The 19,458-nt window shown below is 41.2% G+C and overlaps 1 protein-coding gene across 3 annotated transcripts in view; it reads left to right on the top strand.

Annotated features, from left to right (window-relative positions):
* Positions 1-426: 426 nt before the first annotated feature.
* LOC121269935 (NAD(P) transhydrogenase, mitochondrial-like) overlaps positions 427-19,458 on the top strand; it is an 80,956-nt gene continuing 61,924 nt past the window's right edge. The window contains exons 1-3 of one of the 3 annotated variants that reach the window (XM_041175086.1): positions 427-618; positions 5,210-5,402; positions 17,098-17,327. In XM_041175086.1, coding sequence (XP_041031020.1) covers positions 5,264-5,402; positions 17,098-17,327 — 369 coding nt within the window. In that variant the 5' untranslated portion in view covers positions 427-618; positions 5,210-5,263. The remainder of the gene's footprint in view (positions 619-5,209; positions 5,403-17,097; positions 17,328-19,458) is intronic. The other 2 variants (XM_041175087.1, XM_041175089.1) reach the window with 2 other exon arrangements.

The following is a 19,458-nucleotide window of genomic DNA, read 5'->3' as shown; positions in this document are numbered from 1 at the left end:
TGACGTTTCGAGTCCTCATGACCCTTCGACATTCTGTCGAAGGGTCACGAGGACTCGAAACGTCAACTCTTTTCTTCTCCGCCGATGCTGCCAGACCTGCTGAGTTTTACCAGGTAATTCTGTTTGTGTTTTGGATGTCCAGCATCCCCAGTTTTTTTGTTTCTATCCAAGATCCTTCCCTGGTTTAACTCTCCATGCCCTTCTGACCAAGTTTGCTTTGACATTGAGAAGCAGGAGTTGATCCAGTCAGTGCAACAGGTTTGGGGGGGTGGGGGGGTGAAAATGGGGGAATGAATGCACCACTGGCTGGAGGTTGCTGCTGAAACCCTAGTGTCTCTCTCTCTCTCTGACACACACACACATACACACATACAAGGCTCGCACTGCTGGGTTCCGCCGCCGACTCGAGCCTTCTTCCTGCCGCAGAATCACATGAGGGTTTATTTGAGGGGAGAGAGAAGCGGTGAGCGGCGTCTGACGTGAGTGAAGGTCACAGGGAGATAGAGAGAGAGAGAGAGAGAAAATCCCTCCCAGTCTCCCGGAAGGTTGTGGATCTGCTGTCCGGCTCAGCTCAGCTCAGCTCGCACCGGCCCGCTCCCACTGAGCTGCGAGCTGTAGGTGGGTTTTTTTTAAAAAAAAATATATTGAATATTATATAAACCCAGACGCGGGTGAATGAGGCGGGAGCGGATGTTTGTGTCTTGTGTATGTGTGTGTGTGTGTGTGTGTGAGAGAGAGAGAGGGAGAGAGGCCGTCCTTACTCTCTCCCCTGTACCCAATGGCCTGATCAATCCAACAGCTGGGCAACTGTGAAGGTTATCGAGGAGTTTCCCTGCAAAATCACTGGATCACTAGATTTAAGCAATTGTAGAAATTTATTTTGCAAAAAGCATCGCATTTCACTGTGCATTTTTCTGTTTCTCTCATTCTGGCCTGTGTTCCTTTGTTTCAGGGCGGATTCTTCCCCCCCCCGCCTTTTCTTTATTTTCTATAATTGCTACTGCTTCATGCTGACCTCAGCACAAAACAACACAGTACCTGCTTTAAAATCAAAATCAACCGAAATCTTTGCATGGAGTAAGGACCAAGCTTTATTGCTTTTTTTTAAAAAAAGTCTCTCCGTTTGCCCTTCCTTGTCCTTTAGTGTCATTGTCGTCCATTGCCCATTAGTCGCTTGTTTGGCCAGGACTGTGTGTTGTGACCCAGTTATACCCTGCTCACTTCGGTCATTTAAACGCCCTGGGAACGCCTGAACTATCGAATGATCATCTGCAAAGCAATACTACTGGAAGAAGCGGCTTCATTCATGCGAGCAAAGGTTATCTGACTCGATTTCCGTCCATGTGTTGGCCACAGGTGGAAAAAACTAGCCGTTTATTTAATTCTTCTGTCTTTTAAAGAAAAAAATAGAGGCAGCTTCTTTCCCATTGATAGTGGCTATCTGGGGCAGATTCCCAGAAAAAGGTTTTTTTTTAAATTCTGGGCATCATTTAAAAGGGAACTAAATTGACATCTCTTGGAAGAGGGATTGGGGTTAGAGAAGTATCAATAGCATTGTTCGGCCTCCACCCTCCCCCTCCCCCTTCCCAGCCCAAATTTTAATGAGAGATCAGCGAAGGAATTTTGCTTCAAAGAACAGTATCATGTGGTGGTGCATAAAGTTCACAAAATAATCACACATGGACTCTGGATAGAGCAGACATGACCCAAATAACCTTCTTGCTTCAGACATTTTGATGTATCCAGGTGTATTGTGACAAAGCTTCCAAGCCAAAGAGAATGAATAAAGTTACAGTTGTTTAAGAAAGTGCAAATATAATCACCTCTGTCAGCAATTAAAACTCTTAATTGCAACTCTGAAGTTTCATATGCCCATCTTCCTCCTTTCCACAAATACCTTAGACACTCCTGAATCTTTAATGATCGCTCTATAGTTTTTCTTGTTTGAAACCACTGCTTTATGATTGTCAGAATTTGTGATAGGTCCTGTCTGTCGTACTGTGCAATCTTGCAATCAGCATCGCATGTGGAGTAATAATCAACTTATTTTTAATAATGTACACATGAGAATGTTCCACTGCATCACTATGCCTGGATATTTCTAACTCCCTGTTTGTGTGAAAGCAGTCACTCCTTCAGAGTCTGGAGGCTCTGAAGCTGCAGAATTTTTTTTGCATCACCCCTGAAACCTGAATAATTCAGCATTTATTTCCAGTGAAGTTTTCACTATTGCGACTAATGAGCTGCTGGTCCACCTTCCCTTTACCCCTCCTTGCCTCAAAACACTTGAAAACAAGATTTCCAACACAGTGAAAATGTAGTGTTCTCTACTATGTTGTCATCGTCACATTCATGCGCTTAGTAAGAACTACACTGAGAGTGGTCAAGCATATGTCACATGAAACTTTATAATTGTCAGCAAGAGCTCATTTTTCAAACTCTCTTGAACTCAAACTCAGGTGCCAGAGGTGAACAAACAGTGTTCTAAACACATTTAGTAAACACAAGGTCAATTTTACTCCCTTGCTCTCCCACATCACCTTAAAAACAGGTCTCATACGTTATTGTGCTCCTCCAGATTTTTCACAAACACTAGTATTAGTGGATAATATGTGCCAAATGAGCCATAAATGTACTTATCTGGGCAGTTTAGCTTGCTGGGTCATTTTCTTCAGCCATTTGTTTGTTACATATCCATGTTAATAATATTTGTCCAGCATTGTAGAAATATATTTCTATAGCAATGCTGTCAATATTGTGACTTGGGCCATATTCATGTTTCATTTTCCCTATACTGATAAATTATAACTAAAACTGCTCACTTGTGATGTGGCAGATGATGTGTGCCAGCTGGACCAAATCCAGGAATGAAATTCGGTTGCAATTTTTGTTTATTACTAGATGTCTCCATTGAATTCAGAAGTAATAAGTTCACCAAGACCTTTAGAGATTTTAAAAGTTAAATTAAAATATTTATTAACAAAATAAATGATTTCAAGCACATACATAGGACTACATTTACTACTATAATACTACATTTACTACTATAATAACTCTTAAAATTCCTAATTAACCTGACCCCAGTTACATTCCCTTTAAGGCAATGGTCCAAAAGTAGATTTTAGATTTTAAACGGGTCCAGCAAGTTAACACAATACCCTGGACAGTGGAATTCCAAATGGCTTGTTTCTAGCTTTAGTTTCAGTAGACAGCAGGTTTATGCACAAATGCTGGAGGCTTCACCAAGGCTTTACACACACCCCTGTTAGATTTTGCATGGCCTTCTGACACATAATCTTTCATTCTCCCTTTTATATGTTTCTCTCCATTTAAGATGTAAATTCTATTGTTCCATACATCTTTGAAACTGTATCTTCCTCATAACATAAAAACTTTCATGCTGCCAATATTGCCAGTAACCTATGGGAAAAATAAATATATTCCTTAGCCTTGCTTATCTGGCTAGTTGTAACCAGACTAAGGTCCCTTTGAAATCCAAATATCCCTTCATTTATCTAAAAAGGCAAATCCCTGTCATCCTTTAATTGCTAAGCCAACATCCATGTTTACTCATTGAGTTAAGGAAGATAACGAGGCAAAATGGAGGATTTGACATTCAAAAATAGGAGAGATAATAGTGTCTAACGGAAGAAGCTCCAATCCAGAAGAGATGAATCATCAGAAAGGATGCAATGATGGATAGAGAAAGTTACTTGCAGTAGCTTTGTAGTAACAGATAGGAATGAGTTTGGGTATAATAATGACTGCAAAGGGCTCTGAGTGATATCTGAGTTAATAGATATGCAAAAATCAATTAGTCTTGGAAATATGATTGTTTAGCTGTATCACAATGTTAAAATTCATTCTCTCACAATCACAGAATCTTTACAGTGCAGGAAGAGGCCTTTGGCCCATCGAGTCTGCACTAGCTCTCTGAAAGAGCGTTCTACCTAGTCCCATATCCTCGCGTTCTCACTGTAACCTTGCACATTCTCTATTTTCAGAAAGCAACCCAATTCCCTTTTGAATACCTCAACTGAACCTGGCTCCACCACTCTCTCTGGAAGCTCGTTCCAGACTCCCAACACCCCTCTGGGTGAAAAAAAAAATTCCTCACATCACATTTACTCCTTTCACCAATTCATTTGAATCTGTGCCCTCTAGTTCTTGATGCTCTCTTGAGTGGGAACAGTTTCTCATTATTTACCCTGTCCATATCGCTCTGGATCTTCAATACCTCCTCTCAACGTTCTCAATTATAATCAGATGCAAATGCAATATCCTTATCTAACTATTTACGACAACTCGCTTTCCCTTCTTTTGAATTCTTGTCTTCTTTCCACATACCTTAGTGTCAGGTCTTTCATTGCTTGCAAATTGCACAATCCGCCCCACAATTGATTATGATCATTTTTTTTCTTTTCCACATGCTGGTTATGCTTTAGTCTTTTAGCTTATTGCACTTTGATTAGGATCAGCTTTTCGATCAATTTAATGATTTATGGACATAACCAACGAGCAAATTCATTGAAATACAAGCAAAATACTGCGGATGCTGGTAATCTGAAACAAAAACAGAAAATGCTGGAAAAACTCAGCATCAGTGGAGAGAAAAACAGAGTTAACGTTTCGAGTCCGTACGACTCTTTTTCAGAGGAGAATGCAGAAGAAGAGTCATACGGTCTTGACGTGAACTGTTTTCCTCTCCATGGATGCTGTTAGACCTGCTGAGTTTTTTCAGCTTTTTCTGTTTTTGTGCAGTGAATTCATTGATCCTGCACTCCCACTGAAAAGCTCTGACTGAAGGGCGCATGGTTTGGAGAAGAGATGCTCTGCTGTTGTAGGCCTATCCCTGACCATGGGATGGTTTGGTGAATTTGTCCATTTTTAACCACAGCAGCAGAATTACAACCTTTAATCTTCAGATGATCAACTTAATCCACCCCATATCGTTAGAACTTTGCACCTTTTCAGTTAAGGAATCTTGACTTTCTCATTGGTTAAAATAAATATTTCCCAACATCCAGCCACCCAACCAGTGCTGGCTGGTGTAAACATTCTATGATATTACAGCACTCTTAATAAAAGCAGCATTGTGATGCCAGATCAAAAAGAATACTGTGTCTGTTAACCATCTGTAGCTGGCTTTATGGGAATGCTGGCTTTCCTGTTATCCACATGTTAAGTTTTCTTTTTCCCTTCTTTCTAGGGTGGCTTGATTTTAATATAAAAATAGAAGAACAATCTTAGCCCGCTATTCATCATGGCCAGTTTATTCCGTGGTGCGATGTGCTGCTCTTTACCGTTGTTTCACAGTGTACCAACTGTGACATTTAAGCGAACGCCTTGCAAACGTTATTTTAGAACTTACCGAGTTTTATGGAACCAGCAAGCAGTTAAAGGTAAACGTTTGTGTTTTTTTATTAGTTCACATGTAGTTTGTATCTCACTTCAATTAAACATGAGGAGCGGGTTGCTTATAGTTACATGTGTTCTTGTTTCCCATCACTTAAAGCCTCCTGACTGTTTTGATATCTTTAACCATCCAGTGGCATTTGGTTTGCTCCCCTTGTGTGCTCATGATATATAACACAAATTTCACTCCATCCTGTTTGTGCAAGCTCATGAAAAGCACAGAGTTTTGCATGCACTAAACAATTAATATAGATGGCTTGATGGATATGGAGAACCACGATTATGTATGCTGACTGAACTGCAGAATCAGCTTGTGCTTTATTTTAATGTCAGTACATGAACAAAAATATGTTTATTTTCTGTTTTAATTTATTGGCATGTAGTCTCCACTTTGTTTTCCATATGGTACTTGCATACAATCAATATTTTAGATGTCAAATAAAGTTGAATGTAATTTCACCATCTTAAAGTTCTTGACTAGCTTTCTTTGTGTCAAAGAGCAGCAGCATTCTTTAAGTTTGACTGTCATGTTCTTGTGCATGTTGTGCTTTCTTGGGCTAAACAGGAAAAGCAATCTTACTGCAGGCCTGACTAATTAGTCAGCCTTTCCTAGGCCCATGTTGGGCAGGGTTCCCAGCAACTGTTTACTAGAATTTGAGACTGCATCCCTGCCAATAAAGGAGTGATATGTGAAACCAGCATGTGTACAGTGAAAGGGGAGCAGCTGAGAGCTGTATATAGTGTTCATATAGAACCTTTGTAAGGAAATAGTCTCTTGTTCCAGGATGTAGAGTAATTACAACATATTGATCAAATTGCATTAAACAGAGATAGTTGCTTGCCTTATTAATTCTATGTTTAAGAGGCAAAATAGAACTGTAGAAGTTTACAAGGATTCATCTCATTGTACCTGTGCCAGCTTTTTGCTAAAGCTAAAATTAATACCCATAGCGCAGAATTTTACGACAGCGGGATTTTACGTTCCTGCTGAAGTCAGTGGGGTTTAGAATGTCTCACCGCATTTTACAGTCCTGTCCCCGCCGAAACAGGGCTGTAAAATTCTGTCAATAGATTTTTTTTTTAATTCATTCTCAGGACATGGCTGGCATCTAATGCCCATTCCTAGTTAACCTAAGGAATGTGGGACAGGACACCTTTCTCTTGTTACGAAATAGAGAGAGTTTAAGTAAGTTATATTGGTATTTGTAGGTGTTAGGAATTAGTTTTAGCTTTAATGTTTAAGCTTGATTTGTATTTCTGATCTGTGTGTTTAGAAAGCTCAAATTGAGTTTTAGTTTCACTTTAAAGAGGTGCCTGCATTTTTTGTGAGAGTTTACGACTGAAGCCAAGCAAACTCAAGGGTAAAAGAAGAGCCAGAGAGGCAGGAACCTCCCACAGGCGCACACACAAGAAGAGAAACAGCAGTTTATTTTGGAAGCTGTTGGAGCTCAGCTGGTTTGGAAGTCAGCTGCCAAACAGAAGCAACCTGAAAGGGACAGATAGCCAGTCCCAAGCTAAAGAAAAACCCCAAAAAATCCACGGGAGTGAAAGAAGGGAAAGTCCAAAGAAGACTTTCTAGTCAAGGGAAGGACAGAAACCTGGGAAAAAGCCCTGTTAAGTGAAGTTAAGAGTGAGGGACAGAGAGAAAGGCTCCATACTTCAGATTTAAAGAGGCAAAAGCTGCAGAAAGCAAATCTAAAGTGAGAACAGCTTGCAAGATGCAAGAAGGTCCAAAGAGACAGCTGAAGGTTGGTAACTCTTTGCTATGGGCATATGAAGCAGTAGTGTTGGTGGCTGAGTTGATGAGAGAGAGTGCGTGGAAGACAGCTTGAATGCATGTGGTGACTCAGGGAAGAAGAACATCAGAGGGAGAGTTTGAAACCCTGGAGGTGAACCCTTGCAGAAGGTAGCTGAGAGAAAGCATCGGTTTGGGACAAGATTCCAAGGCGAGGTCTTGGAGAGTGGAGATGGGAAACCCTTGTATGAGAGATGGAGCTCAGTGAAACTGATTGGCTCATGGTGTGACAAGCGTCTGGGGGGAGTTGAGAGATCCATAGCATCTGGTTGAGGTGGCATCTGTCACTTGGTTTCAGAGTGTGGTGTGTCTGACCACAGGGTGCCAGAGGTTTACATGGACTGTGTATTTACTGTGAACATTAAAGTATAAGATAGCTTTTGTAACTTGTGTTATCCTTACATTCAGATTTGTATCTGTAAAGATATAGTTGTTTGTGAAGGAGTAGTTTAATATAGTTCATCTTTTCTTGTTGAATAAATGTTTATTGTTAAAAGTTCATTAGCTGACTCTGATGACTCTGTCAGCAGCCCCTCCTCACGTATCTAAACCAACAAATTAAAAGTTAGGATCTATCAAGCTGGGTTCCACTCTGGGATCAGGCTTGTCCAGGGGTAACCTCAGCCCTGTCTTCCTCTGCTGCTAAGATTGAAGCAATGTTCCTTTTTAAAAAGATGCAATTGTCAATTCCATGCTGCAGCAAAACTGAACCCTTCTCTTTCTTCCTAGTGATACTTAAAATAGATATCGTTTTTCCATTCACAGCAATAGTATCCAGTTGCAGAATATATTTTAATGTTTCAATGGAAATCCCAACATAGTTCTTAACGTGCAACTATGAGACAAAATATTCATACGCTATAAACATCAGCTGGGTTTTGTTTAAAGTTGTGCTTATTGTGCAGTTGTACATTTTCTTTGTGTAAGTTGTTCATGGGGGCTCCAGACATCAAATAAATTTAAAGTTTTAGCAATTTTAATCTGGCCCAAAGATCACTTAGAAGCCTTGTGTGTCCCATACACTTATGCTAAAAGCAATACTCTGTCAAGCATTGACCAGAGCTGTTGTTGAATACATAAAGTAAATATTGCTTTAACAAAATTAATTCAGTTGTTTACTTATTAATTATATGTTGAAAATGGAAATAAAAGGTGGTGATTTCTGCTTCTGCCCTTGTCAGCCTGCAATTGTCAGGCATTTAATATGGGTGGAAAATAGTGGATTGGTGATCATGTAGAAAAAAAAATTGAATGAACATGTTTTAACACGTACACCAAAGTGTAAATTTACTGTTTATAAAAGTATTGACACTAATTAAGTCCCTGCACTATAAAAAGAAAAACTTTAAATGTTAAAGAATCTGAAGTTGGTGGGATATGAGGAGGCAAATCAACATCTGGGAAAACATAAGGAAAATGTTTGGGATATTACGCTAACCAGCACCCACATAATTTACTTTGTTCATGGATATTTATATGAATTATTTGTAATCTGTCTAACCCCTTTCCTTTTGCTGTCACCCATTATTTGCTTTTATTTTTTTGTCATCATCTGTCAAACATGGTATGTGCTACTGTCGATAGCACTGCAACATAGGAACTAGGAGCAGGAGTCGGACATTCATCCCTTGAACCTGCTCCGCCATTCAATAAGAGCATGGCTGATCTGATTGTAAACTGAACATATTTTGTCTAAAGGGAAGCATCACTCCATGAAACAGACTGGGTCTTCGGTCTCCAGTCTCTTCTATCTTCTGTCATGGAGTATTATCCTGCCCTCTTTCGCTTGACATGATGTTATTTGGCATGCATTGCAAGTTTAAAAGGTGCATTTAAACATCAGTTAGAGTGGAATTTGAACTCATCACCGTCTGGTTAGAAGTCCACAAACATAAAGCTATCAATCCACTCCTGCTTTTATAACTTTATCTATGGTAAAAGTACTGGACCAGTAAGTTGAGAGTTCAAATCCCATGTAAAATATCAGGGGTACAGTGGTTATGTTACTGGAATAGTAATCCAGAAGCCTGGATTTATAACACGGAGAATGAAAGTTCACATTCCACCATGGTGGTTTGAGAATTTGAATTCATATCTTAAAAATCTAAAAATTAAGCAACCTCATCAGTAAGAGTGTCCATAACGCTTTTGGATTTTCTTTTATTCATTCATGGGATGTGGGCACTTATTGCCCACTCCTAGGTGCCCTTGAAAAGGCAATGATGAGCTGCCTTCTTGAACTGCTGCAGTCTAGGGGGTGTAGGTACGCCCACAGTGCTGTTAGAAAGGGAGTTCCAGAATTTTGACCCAGCGACAGTGAAGGAACGGTGATACGTTTCCAAGTCTAGCCTCTGACCTGCTCTTGTAGCCACAGTATTGATATGGCTAGGCCAGTTCAGTTACTGGTCAATAGTAACCTCCAGGATGTTAGTGGGGGATTCAGTGATGGTAATGCCATTGAATGTCAAGGGACGATGATTAGATTCTGTCTTGTTGGAGATGGTCAATGTCTGGCACTTGTGTGGCACGAATGTTACTTGCCACTTGTCAGCCCAAGCCTGGATATTGTCCAGGTCTTGCCTCATTTGGACATGAACTGCTTCAATATTTGTGGAGTCACAAATGGTGCTGAATATTGTGCAATATTTGTGGAGTTATGAATGGTGCTGAACATTGTGCAACCATCAGCAAACATCCTCACTTCTGAACTTTTGACGGAAGGAAGGTAATTGATGAAGCAGCTGGAGATGGTTGGGCCTAGGACACTACCCTAAGGAACTCCTTCACTGATGTCCTGGAACAGAGATGATTGACCTCCAACAACCCACAACCACCTTCCTTTGTGCCAGATATGACTCCAACAAGCGGAGAATTTTCCCTCGATTCGCATTCACTCCTGTTTTGCTCGGGCTTCTAGATACCCCACTCGATTAAATGTGGCCTTGATGTCAAGGGCAATCAATTTTACCATGCCTCTGGAGTTCAGCTCTTTGGTCCATGTTTGAACCAAGGCTGTTGTATAAGTTTGCATGCGCTAATGGTTGACAGAAAGTAAAGGTTGAAAGGCAAGTCACAAGATAATTTGAGTGGTTGAATCTGGATGTGACAGATATTACTGAAGATTTCAGCAACAGGTAGGTAGCGGGGCAATATTACAAATAGAGAAGGTAACGACATTGGAAATACGATTCAAGGTTGAATAGAATGTCAAGTTTGGAAGCATCCTATTTAAGCCTGAGGGAATGGTTGAGAGAGTGGGGGTGATATGGAACCCTTAGCTAGGATACAGAGTTTGCAGTGAAGTTTTCGGGAGACATTGACCTGGATTTTCACTCCTGGATTGAGTGCGCAGTCAGGATGTTTCCTAGCCCCGCACACATGACCTGGAGGCTGAGAAGGGGGTTTTCACTCTTGGGGGAGGGTGGGGCTGCATTAGAAGTTGGGCCCACTGCCCCCTGATTGAGTGTGGAGGCTCCCAGGTGGGGAGGTGAGCTGGATGGAAGGCCTGCCTCTGTGCACCAGTACTTTGATGAAGTTATTGAAAAGATGAACAAAACAGAAAAACAGACCTCAGCCCTCACCCCTCGCACCCCCCCCATACAATCCCCATGCCCCTCTATTCAACCCCTGTGGCCCCTCATTCATCCAATGCTAGCCCATGCATCCCCCCCACCCATCTCATGGCCCTTTATAGCCCCTATGCCCACTCATGTCCCCCAACCCTCACCCTTTGCCCTTACCCCCTCCATGCCAACTCACTTTTTATCTGCCATGGGCAAACCTCAGGAGCCATGCTGACATAGTTATTTATCTATTGATGAATTCACTATATTTTTTTAAACTCTCATTGATTTTTAAAAAAGAGCGTTCAATACTTTGAAATTCCTTCATCAAATCTCTTATGAAACCAAACATTTCTATTCTATAATCACTTGGAGCTGTCAGTCAAAATGCTTGCTTAATAGGCACCATACTGTAATAACGTTAGGTTGTAAAGCCAGTCATATAGCACAAATCCTATGATGATGACCTTCAGAATTATGTCAACAGGTAGAGTGAAATATCAAGCGCTGATTTTTTTTTTAAACTCCACACTTTTTAAAAATTTAAAGCCCGGCATTGTTAAAACCCTTGACAGCTTTGACCCTTTCAATGAGCTATGACAGTTCTTTGATGGCTTGATATTTCCAGTGAGTTTGTGCACTTTTTACACACAATCATGTCTACTTTTAACAATTTCAAAGGGTGCCTTACCTCTGCCTCCCAAAGATGCCCTGGGATTATATCCAAAGGGGTACCTTACCTCTTCAAAAGGGTATCCAAATAAATCCACAAGGTTCAGACCTGCTCCTACTAAGTCTAATCTGCACATGCTGGATTTCAGACACCTATCTCAACAAAATCATACGAGTGGAAGGAGCTACTGATATGGGCAGCTGCATCCATGATCCACAGGTGTGCTATTTAGAACCCAACCCCCCCCAACCCCTGCAAAAATGGCAGAGGCCAGGTTTGGGTTCAGGACTTTCGGATTCAGGCCCCTGCTAGCGTTTTTGTACAGACTGTCCATCTGTGAAAATTCAGGCCAATGGTTTTGGTCATTCCATTGTTTAACTGGAGACTTTTTCAAGAGTGGCTATCGGATGATCAGTCTGACAACGTGGTGGTGGAGAAGAGTTAGAGCTGGGTTTCAGCAGTGTACAGTTGGGCATTGATCTAACACCTGCATATGATCCTGCCACGGAATACCAAGGAGAAGAGGAGGGAAGCCAGTGGTAGAACCTTGGGATAATTCAGAATCAATGTTGTGGGAATGGAAAGAGAAACGTTTGTGGGGGGTACTTTGATTACGTTTTGGATAGGTGAGATTGGAACTAAGTGAGGGTAGTCCGAAATAACTGGACAGTGAGAGGCACTGCAGCAGGATGGTACAATTGACTGTTGACATCCTATCACATCGATACTACTGTTCCGTGGAAAAATAACAACATGCTATTAAGACCATGTCACTTATTTAATCTTCAGCTCCATTGGTGGTGTTATCTAATATTACTTGGTTATTTATATCTCAGCAAACCACTGGGTGGTCTTTCATTTATGCTGCAGCAAACAATCCTCTTCAGTAAACATAAATTGGCATTGTAATAAGTCACTTTTTTGTTGCATCATTTAAAAGATTGGAGTGACCTGATGACACAGCACAGTCGTATACTTGCATGGTGTTCCATAAAGTGGGAGGGTGCAAGGCCACATCCGTGTAATCTCAACTGGGCCTACTTCAGGAAGATGCCAAGTGATGGATGAGGATTCCACACACACAAAGTCAGATACCAAGTCAAATCAGTTTGGCCTAATGATCCTCCCCTGCAGCAAGTTCAAAAACATTACTGAGAACTAAATCCATGTTGCTTTAGAATAAAAGTCCACTTGATCTCATCTTTCCAGGGCACTGTCCCCCTCGCTTTCTTGTTACAGAAACACATTTCTTCAACAATTCCAATCTCCTAGTCTGAGTCACTTGTCCTGATAACCTGTACTGGCTGATCACATATCACCTTCCTGTGTAATGAAATAAACTGTGACACCTGTTCTAAAGTTGTCTTTATCACACCTGTGAACCAATTGTCCCCCTTGTCCCACTGCTCTGGTAGATCCGAAATCATTGATTCGGGTTTACTTCTTCATCCTCTGCATCTCGTACATCTGGAAGGACCTCGCTGAGATATCTTCTCTTGCAGCTGAAGCTGATCAGATTTTCCACATAGTCTGTTCTCTGACACCTGGGGTTAGCCTCATTGCCCTGCCCTACAATCTTTCTAGGATGTCAGTGGGCTCTCTCTCTTGTCACTGATTAGTTTGTAATGGTAGCCAGGACTGCATGCAGTACTCCAGATGTTACCTAACCAGGGACTACACAAGTTAATCATGAACTTTGAGGATTTGAGCCTTGCTGGTTTGACCATATAACATACCATCGTGTTTGCTGCCTTGTATTAATTCAAAATAATGAGTAACAAAATCAGCAAAGCATCAGCAAAATGGAGTGAAAATGTTAGGCAAAACAAAATGTTTTCCTGCAGTTAATGCAGGAAAATCTAGCCAAAATAAAATCATTACTAAAAGATTATGAAAATACAATAATTAAAAGTTTAAATACTGACTTTGGCATAATAAAAGCAATGTATGCTGATAATAGTTAGGGGTAGAGTAAAACATTGGGAATGCTATTTTATCAAGATTATATGATACTCTAGTCATTGTTATGCCAGTTTTCTGGGAGGGAAACAGGAACAAAAATGACCAATTTTGCAGGGTCATGTCCTTTGTCTTAAGGACTTCTGGAGAAATGTCTAATACCAAACTGGCCTCGGGGATAGTCCATCTAAAACAGGTATTATATGCCTTGCATATGCTGACAAGCAGCCAAAAACCTCTTTTAGGATTCCTGTAAGTAAAATTGAGACCCCCCCCCCCCTTGTCCCGAGCGGAGCAGACACTGGGCTTAACCACGCTCAGGTTTTCCTGGTGTGGATGTGGCCTTCAAACAGGCTGTCCGAGAACAGGTGAATTATTTAAAAATTCACTGGGGGCCAGGAGGAGCAGGTACGTTCTTTCCAGGTGCATAGCTCTCCTGACTCCCAGTTGAGTCATGCGCTACCTGCGTGCTCTGGGTCCAAAATAGGCGCAGACAAATTGTCACCCTCTTAATCCTCTGAAAAAGAAAACCGCAAGCAAATGGTTAGAGTAGTAAAAGTAAATTTATGGGTTCTGTGCTAATTTTAGGTTCAGATGATTGAAGAGTGCTCAGATTTGTCACTTACTCTGTCATTATTTAAACCTTTCTATTTGATTACAGCGTCTGTACAAAATGGTGTCCACTCAATCTGAATTGTGGTTACATTGATAACAGTTGATATTATCAAATTTACTATAAGCCATTTACCTAACTTGGCCATGTTGTTGGATCTAATGAATATTTCACAGTTATCCCGTCCACCTTGAAGTTCTGCTCTCTGGGTTACTGGCTTCAACAACTCTTGGATGCTAAAGTATTCCCTGATCCCTCTTTTTCCTTCATTTTTTCTAGGCCTGTCTCTCCATCCAACCTCGTCCACTATCCTGTCTGAGCCTTCCTTTCAGAACCCAAATGAACTGTCCTACCATAATTACCACGTGTTCTCACCTCAGTGCATTTCGTGCTGTACATGATGCTGAGTTACTCTGCCACTGTGCTAGATTCTTTGGTCAGAAGGCTGTTCTCCATACAGTGGACCCTCACTCCTGAACTCAGAATTTCACTCTGCCCTCTTTTTCTCTCTCTCTCTCTCTTGATCTTTTTGTTGCGAACTGTCAGTGTAACATGAGCCATGTTAGCTTCTCCACTCCCCTCATTCAGTCAAATTCATCTCCCTCTGAACTTGAAGCATTCCCTTCTCCTGGGCGCAATCCTGACATTGTTAAACATGCTAACAAGGGAGGTGCTAGTGCTGTAAGGTTAAAGCACTTCTAACTTGTGGAGGCTGAATACTAACTTGTGGAGGCTGAATACTAACTTGTGGAGGCTGAATACTAACTTGTGGAGGCTGAATACTAACTCTCTGGCAACTCCTCTACTTTTCCATCCTCCACTTCTCCATTGACTCTGACCCCACCATTGAATATCAAGCAAGTTTTCTCACCTTAACCACCTCCTTTTCGCAGTGGTTGCATGGCCTCTCTACACTACCATTCCTCACCAGGATAGCACACAGGCTTCCTCCACCTTCCTTGAAAAACAGCCCAACTATTCTCCGCCTGACACCAGGCCTGGTTGAAATCATTGTCACAGGGAACAACCTTTCCTTTAATTTCATTTTTTTCCTCCAATAGACATTGCTATGAGAATTTGCATGGGACTGAGCTGTGCCTGTTTTGTTTTTTTTGTGTGGCGTGTGGTGAGTATTCTCCCTTCCAACCTACCTGGGTCCTCTCCATGACCTAATTCTTCAGCCTGAGCTTGAAGGATTTAACTAATTTTGCTTCTAACTTCCATCCTTAACTTCTGACTTTTCCCTTCCCTCTGTCAACTTTGTTTCCATCCCTGAGAATAGATTGTTCACTGATATCTACTACGAGCCCTCTGACTTCAATAGCTACCTTGGTTATACTTCTTCCCACACTGCTTCCTGGAAAAACTCATTTTCTTCTCCTATCTGTTGCATGTGCTCAGACAATATAACCTTCCAACCAGAGCTTCTGACACGTCTTCCCTTAGCTGGGACAGCACCTCAACCCCCTCAAGCCCCTGGCCTTCGACATGTTTATCCGTTTTCCCATACTTGTGCCTTCAACTCTTCTTCCTCCCAGTATCATGGCTGCATTCTCTTTATTTTCGCCATCCACATACTACCAGCCTCTTTGTTTGGCGAGTCATCACCCACCATTTCTGCTAACTTGAGTACAGTTTCATGACTAAAAGCATCTTCACCTCTTCCCTTTCAGCATTCCATAGGGGCTGTTCTTGTCGTCTCCATCACTCCCTGACCCTTGCTCTTCTTCCTCCATTATCTTCGCATGCAAATTCAGAAGATGTAGTGCTTGCACTTCTCCCCACCCCATCATCCCATCTCGCCACCAGCCCCCCACACACAATCCAGAGCCACAGACAGGCCTCCCGGGTGAGAGAGTGATTTATTTCACTTGTGTCCAACTCCTAAGCTTATATTTGCTGTTCGTGGTTCAATCTTCACCACACTGGAGAGACTAAATGCAGATTCAGCAATCATTTTGCTGAAAATCTCCATTCCCTTTGCAAGTGTAGCACTGAGGTTCCCACTCTGATCTTTCTGCCTTTGGTCTCCTATACTGCTACAGTGAAAGCTGGAGGAACAGCGCCTCAAATGCTAGGCACCTCACAGGCTTCTTGCCTCAACATTCATTTTCACAGTTTAAGATAGCGGAAGCTAATAATTTAAGATGGGTGCCTACGATGCAGACCCCCATCGGTACATGGCCAATGGGGTGATCCACACTTCTGGGGTCAATCTGCCTTTCGTCCACTATGCTCCTGGACTTCTGGAGCCTTCTTAGATTTACCAGATTTCCCATGCTTTGTTCCTCCTTTTGCTATTCTGCTGTAATCATTCATGCATCCTCTGGACACATCTTTTATCGTCCACTTCTGTCCTGAATCCAGTTGCAAACCTCTATTGTTATTTTACCCTTTTTTCCCTGGCTCCATACCTTTTATAAGCTTTTCATCTGCTACGTCTTCAGGTTTTGATGAGAAGTCATTGCCCTGAAACATTAGCCCTGTTTTTGTCTCACCGCAGATACAGCTGGACTTGATAAAAGTGAAATATCGCGGATGCTGGAAATCTGAAATAAAAACAGAAACTGCTGGAAAAACTCAGCGAGCCTGACAGCACCTGTGGCGCGAGAAACAGAGTTAAACAGAGCCCTGAAGAAGGGTCCTACAACTCAAAACGTTAACTCTGTTTCTCTCTCCACAGATGCTATCAGACCTGTTGAGCTTTTGCGGCATTATCTGTTTTAATTACCGCTGGACTTGATGATTTGTTTCCAGAATTTTCTGTTCTTAATGTCCAATTTATGTTTTATATATCATTTTTTAAGATAGTTAATGTCATTGTTTAATCAAAAATGTTTTAATTACCCCATTGTGACTGCAATATATGATGTATTACCTTACGTCATTAAAAGCGATGGAGAGCTACAAATGAAAACCGTTCTAGAAAACTGGCCATAAATTTTAACTCAATGGCATGCAACCAAGTGGAAACTTTCTGGTTCATTATGGAAACACTTGCAGAGGTTGACCCTTTCCATCACAACTTTGATATTACTGCAATTTTTTTAACTGAAATTGTTTCTGTTATTTTATATAGGTGTCCGTTACAAAGATTTGGTTGTCGGGATTCCTAAGGAAATTTATAAGAATGAGAGGAGAGTGGCAGTGTCTCCTGCAGGTGTCCAAGCCCTTGTCAAGCAGGGTTTCACTGTGAAAGTTGAATCGACGGCTGGCGAAGGTGCTAAGTTCTCCGATGACCAATATCGAGAGGCTGGAGCCACTATCAATGAGACAAAAGACGTTTTTGGGTCAGATATTGTTCTAAAGGTATATATCTTATCCAGAAAATAATGTGCTTAGACTTTGTCCTACATGGGACCGGAGGAACTACGGACAGCAAGATTTTGTCACCGGCCCCAGTCCACTGCAATCACTTTTGATGCAGCCTAGGTGGTGTCGCGCTCTTGGGAGGTCCTCCTTAAATGTACTTCACCAGGTCATCTTTGGCCAGCCCCATCACCTTCCAGAGACAAAGGACATGTCCTGTCAGTCGGGTCTCTGTCACGCAGGCTCCTCTGACCAGTCCTCTGTAGCACTTCCTCATTGCTGATACTATTTCTGCATTTGATGCCCAGGACAATAGGCAGCGCTGGGGAAATCTGTCAGCTTATGTGACACCTTTGCTTTAATGAGTAAACTAGTACACGTGTCTAAAATATTTTCTCTGAGCAAGTAGCGTTGAGAGAAATTATGCATGTTTTTCACATGTTGTTTACTTTACTGATTATTTTCAAAGATATGGATTTGATATGCCTTTAGCAGAATTTGAAAGCCTGTGTACTGTTGATTTAATTGAATGCGCAAGCTTTAAAAGTTTACTTCTCTACAGAATGCCCCAATAATAATCTAAACCCCATATTAATATGTTGTGGAGAAACCATATAAAGTGGAATTCATTGCAGCCTGCACAATGTCACACTTTTGACCATGAATATGGTTGTTGCTTTGAGATTTGCAGCTCTTTTACCCCGACACTCTAAATTAAAAAAGTGGTGCAGTGGGTGAGAAGATAAAGATGATGTCATGTGAAAAGCAAAAGTTAAGTCTCCCTTTGCATTTCCCTTGTTGCATGTGTTACTTTATGCATGAACTTGCCATGTCTTGTAGCCATTGTTTTCATTACATCTCACCTGGGCTGCAAGGTAATGGAGCATTCAGCAAGAGATGGAAGAAGGCTTCGCACACACCATTTGATGTAAATATCCCCTCTGTCAACTGAGCGTGGAATGATAATGGTGCTATGGTAATATTCACTGCCACTGTTGCTGTTGTGATGCTTAACCTAGCAACACCTGAGAACTGGCAAAGCTGAATATTATGAAGCCCACTAAAGGGTCAGAGGAACAGAGAGTTCGGGATGAGGGTTTTGAAGGGCTGCAAGAAGTCCACAAAGAGATGGAAGGGTAAACTCATGAAACAAATTTAAAATTAGTGAGGGTTTTGCATTTGAGGCATTGGGAACCAGTGTGATTCAGAAAGAATAGAAGTGATTTGTGAACAGGAACTAAATAATACAATTTTGGCCACTTCTTAAGGAGAACTATGGTGACAGAGAAAGGTTTATAATGTATTTCACAGAATTTGCCTTAATATAATAATAACCGTATACAAGTTCATCCACACAAGCATTGCTTACCCAAAAAAGACTCTCTGTCATCGTTTTTAATAATTGTGCAATCTGTCTTCAATTAAATCACAAAATTCAATGAATTAGTTTGTATGAAAGCCAAGACTGTCTCCAAAAGAGTTTGTAGGAATCCCAGTGCAGTATCTAATTATTGTAATAAACTGAGTAAAGCATTTAAATTGGCAATAAAAATATGAATTATGTATCCATCAAATTTAATCATTTTAAATAAAGCAAACCATTAAAATGTAGAGAGGGCTTTAAACTAAACAAGAGTGGTGAGGGATCAAGCTTGGGTAGAGGTAACAATTCAAGGTATAGAGTCAAAACAGGAGAGCAAAATAGTGATATGAGAAATGAGGATCAGAGAAAGGCAGGTAGGGACAGAGAGAAAAAAACTAAGAATACATCAACAGTCAAGACTAGGTGTTACAAAGGTAACAAAAGGACAAAACTGAAGGCTCTGTATCTAAATGTGTGTAGCATTCATAACAAAGTAAATGAATTGATGGCGCATATTGAATTAAATAAATATGATCTGATAGCAATCACAGAGACTTGGCTGCAGGATGACAAGGATTGGGTCCTTAATATTGAGGGGTACATGACATTCAAGAAGAATAGGAAGCAAGGTAAAGGTGGAGGGGTAGCACTTTTAATCGAAGAGGGCATTGATGCAAAAGTTAGAGATGACCTTGGTTCAGGAGATCAGGATGTAGAATCAGTTTTGGTTGTGATGAGGAATAGTAGGGGGAAAAAAGTCACTTGTGA

Source organism: Carcharodon carcharias, chromosome 26, assembly GCF_017639515.1.
Source record: "Carcharodon carcharias isolate sCarCar2 chromosome 26, sCarCar2.pri, whole genome shotgun sequence".
Taxonomy (NCBI): domain Eukaryota; kingdom Metazoa; phylum Chordata; class Chondrichthyes; order Lamniformes; family Lamnidae; genus Carcharodon; species Carcharodon carcharias.
This window is presented reverse-complemented; position numbering and strand designations above follow the sequence as displayed.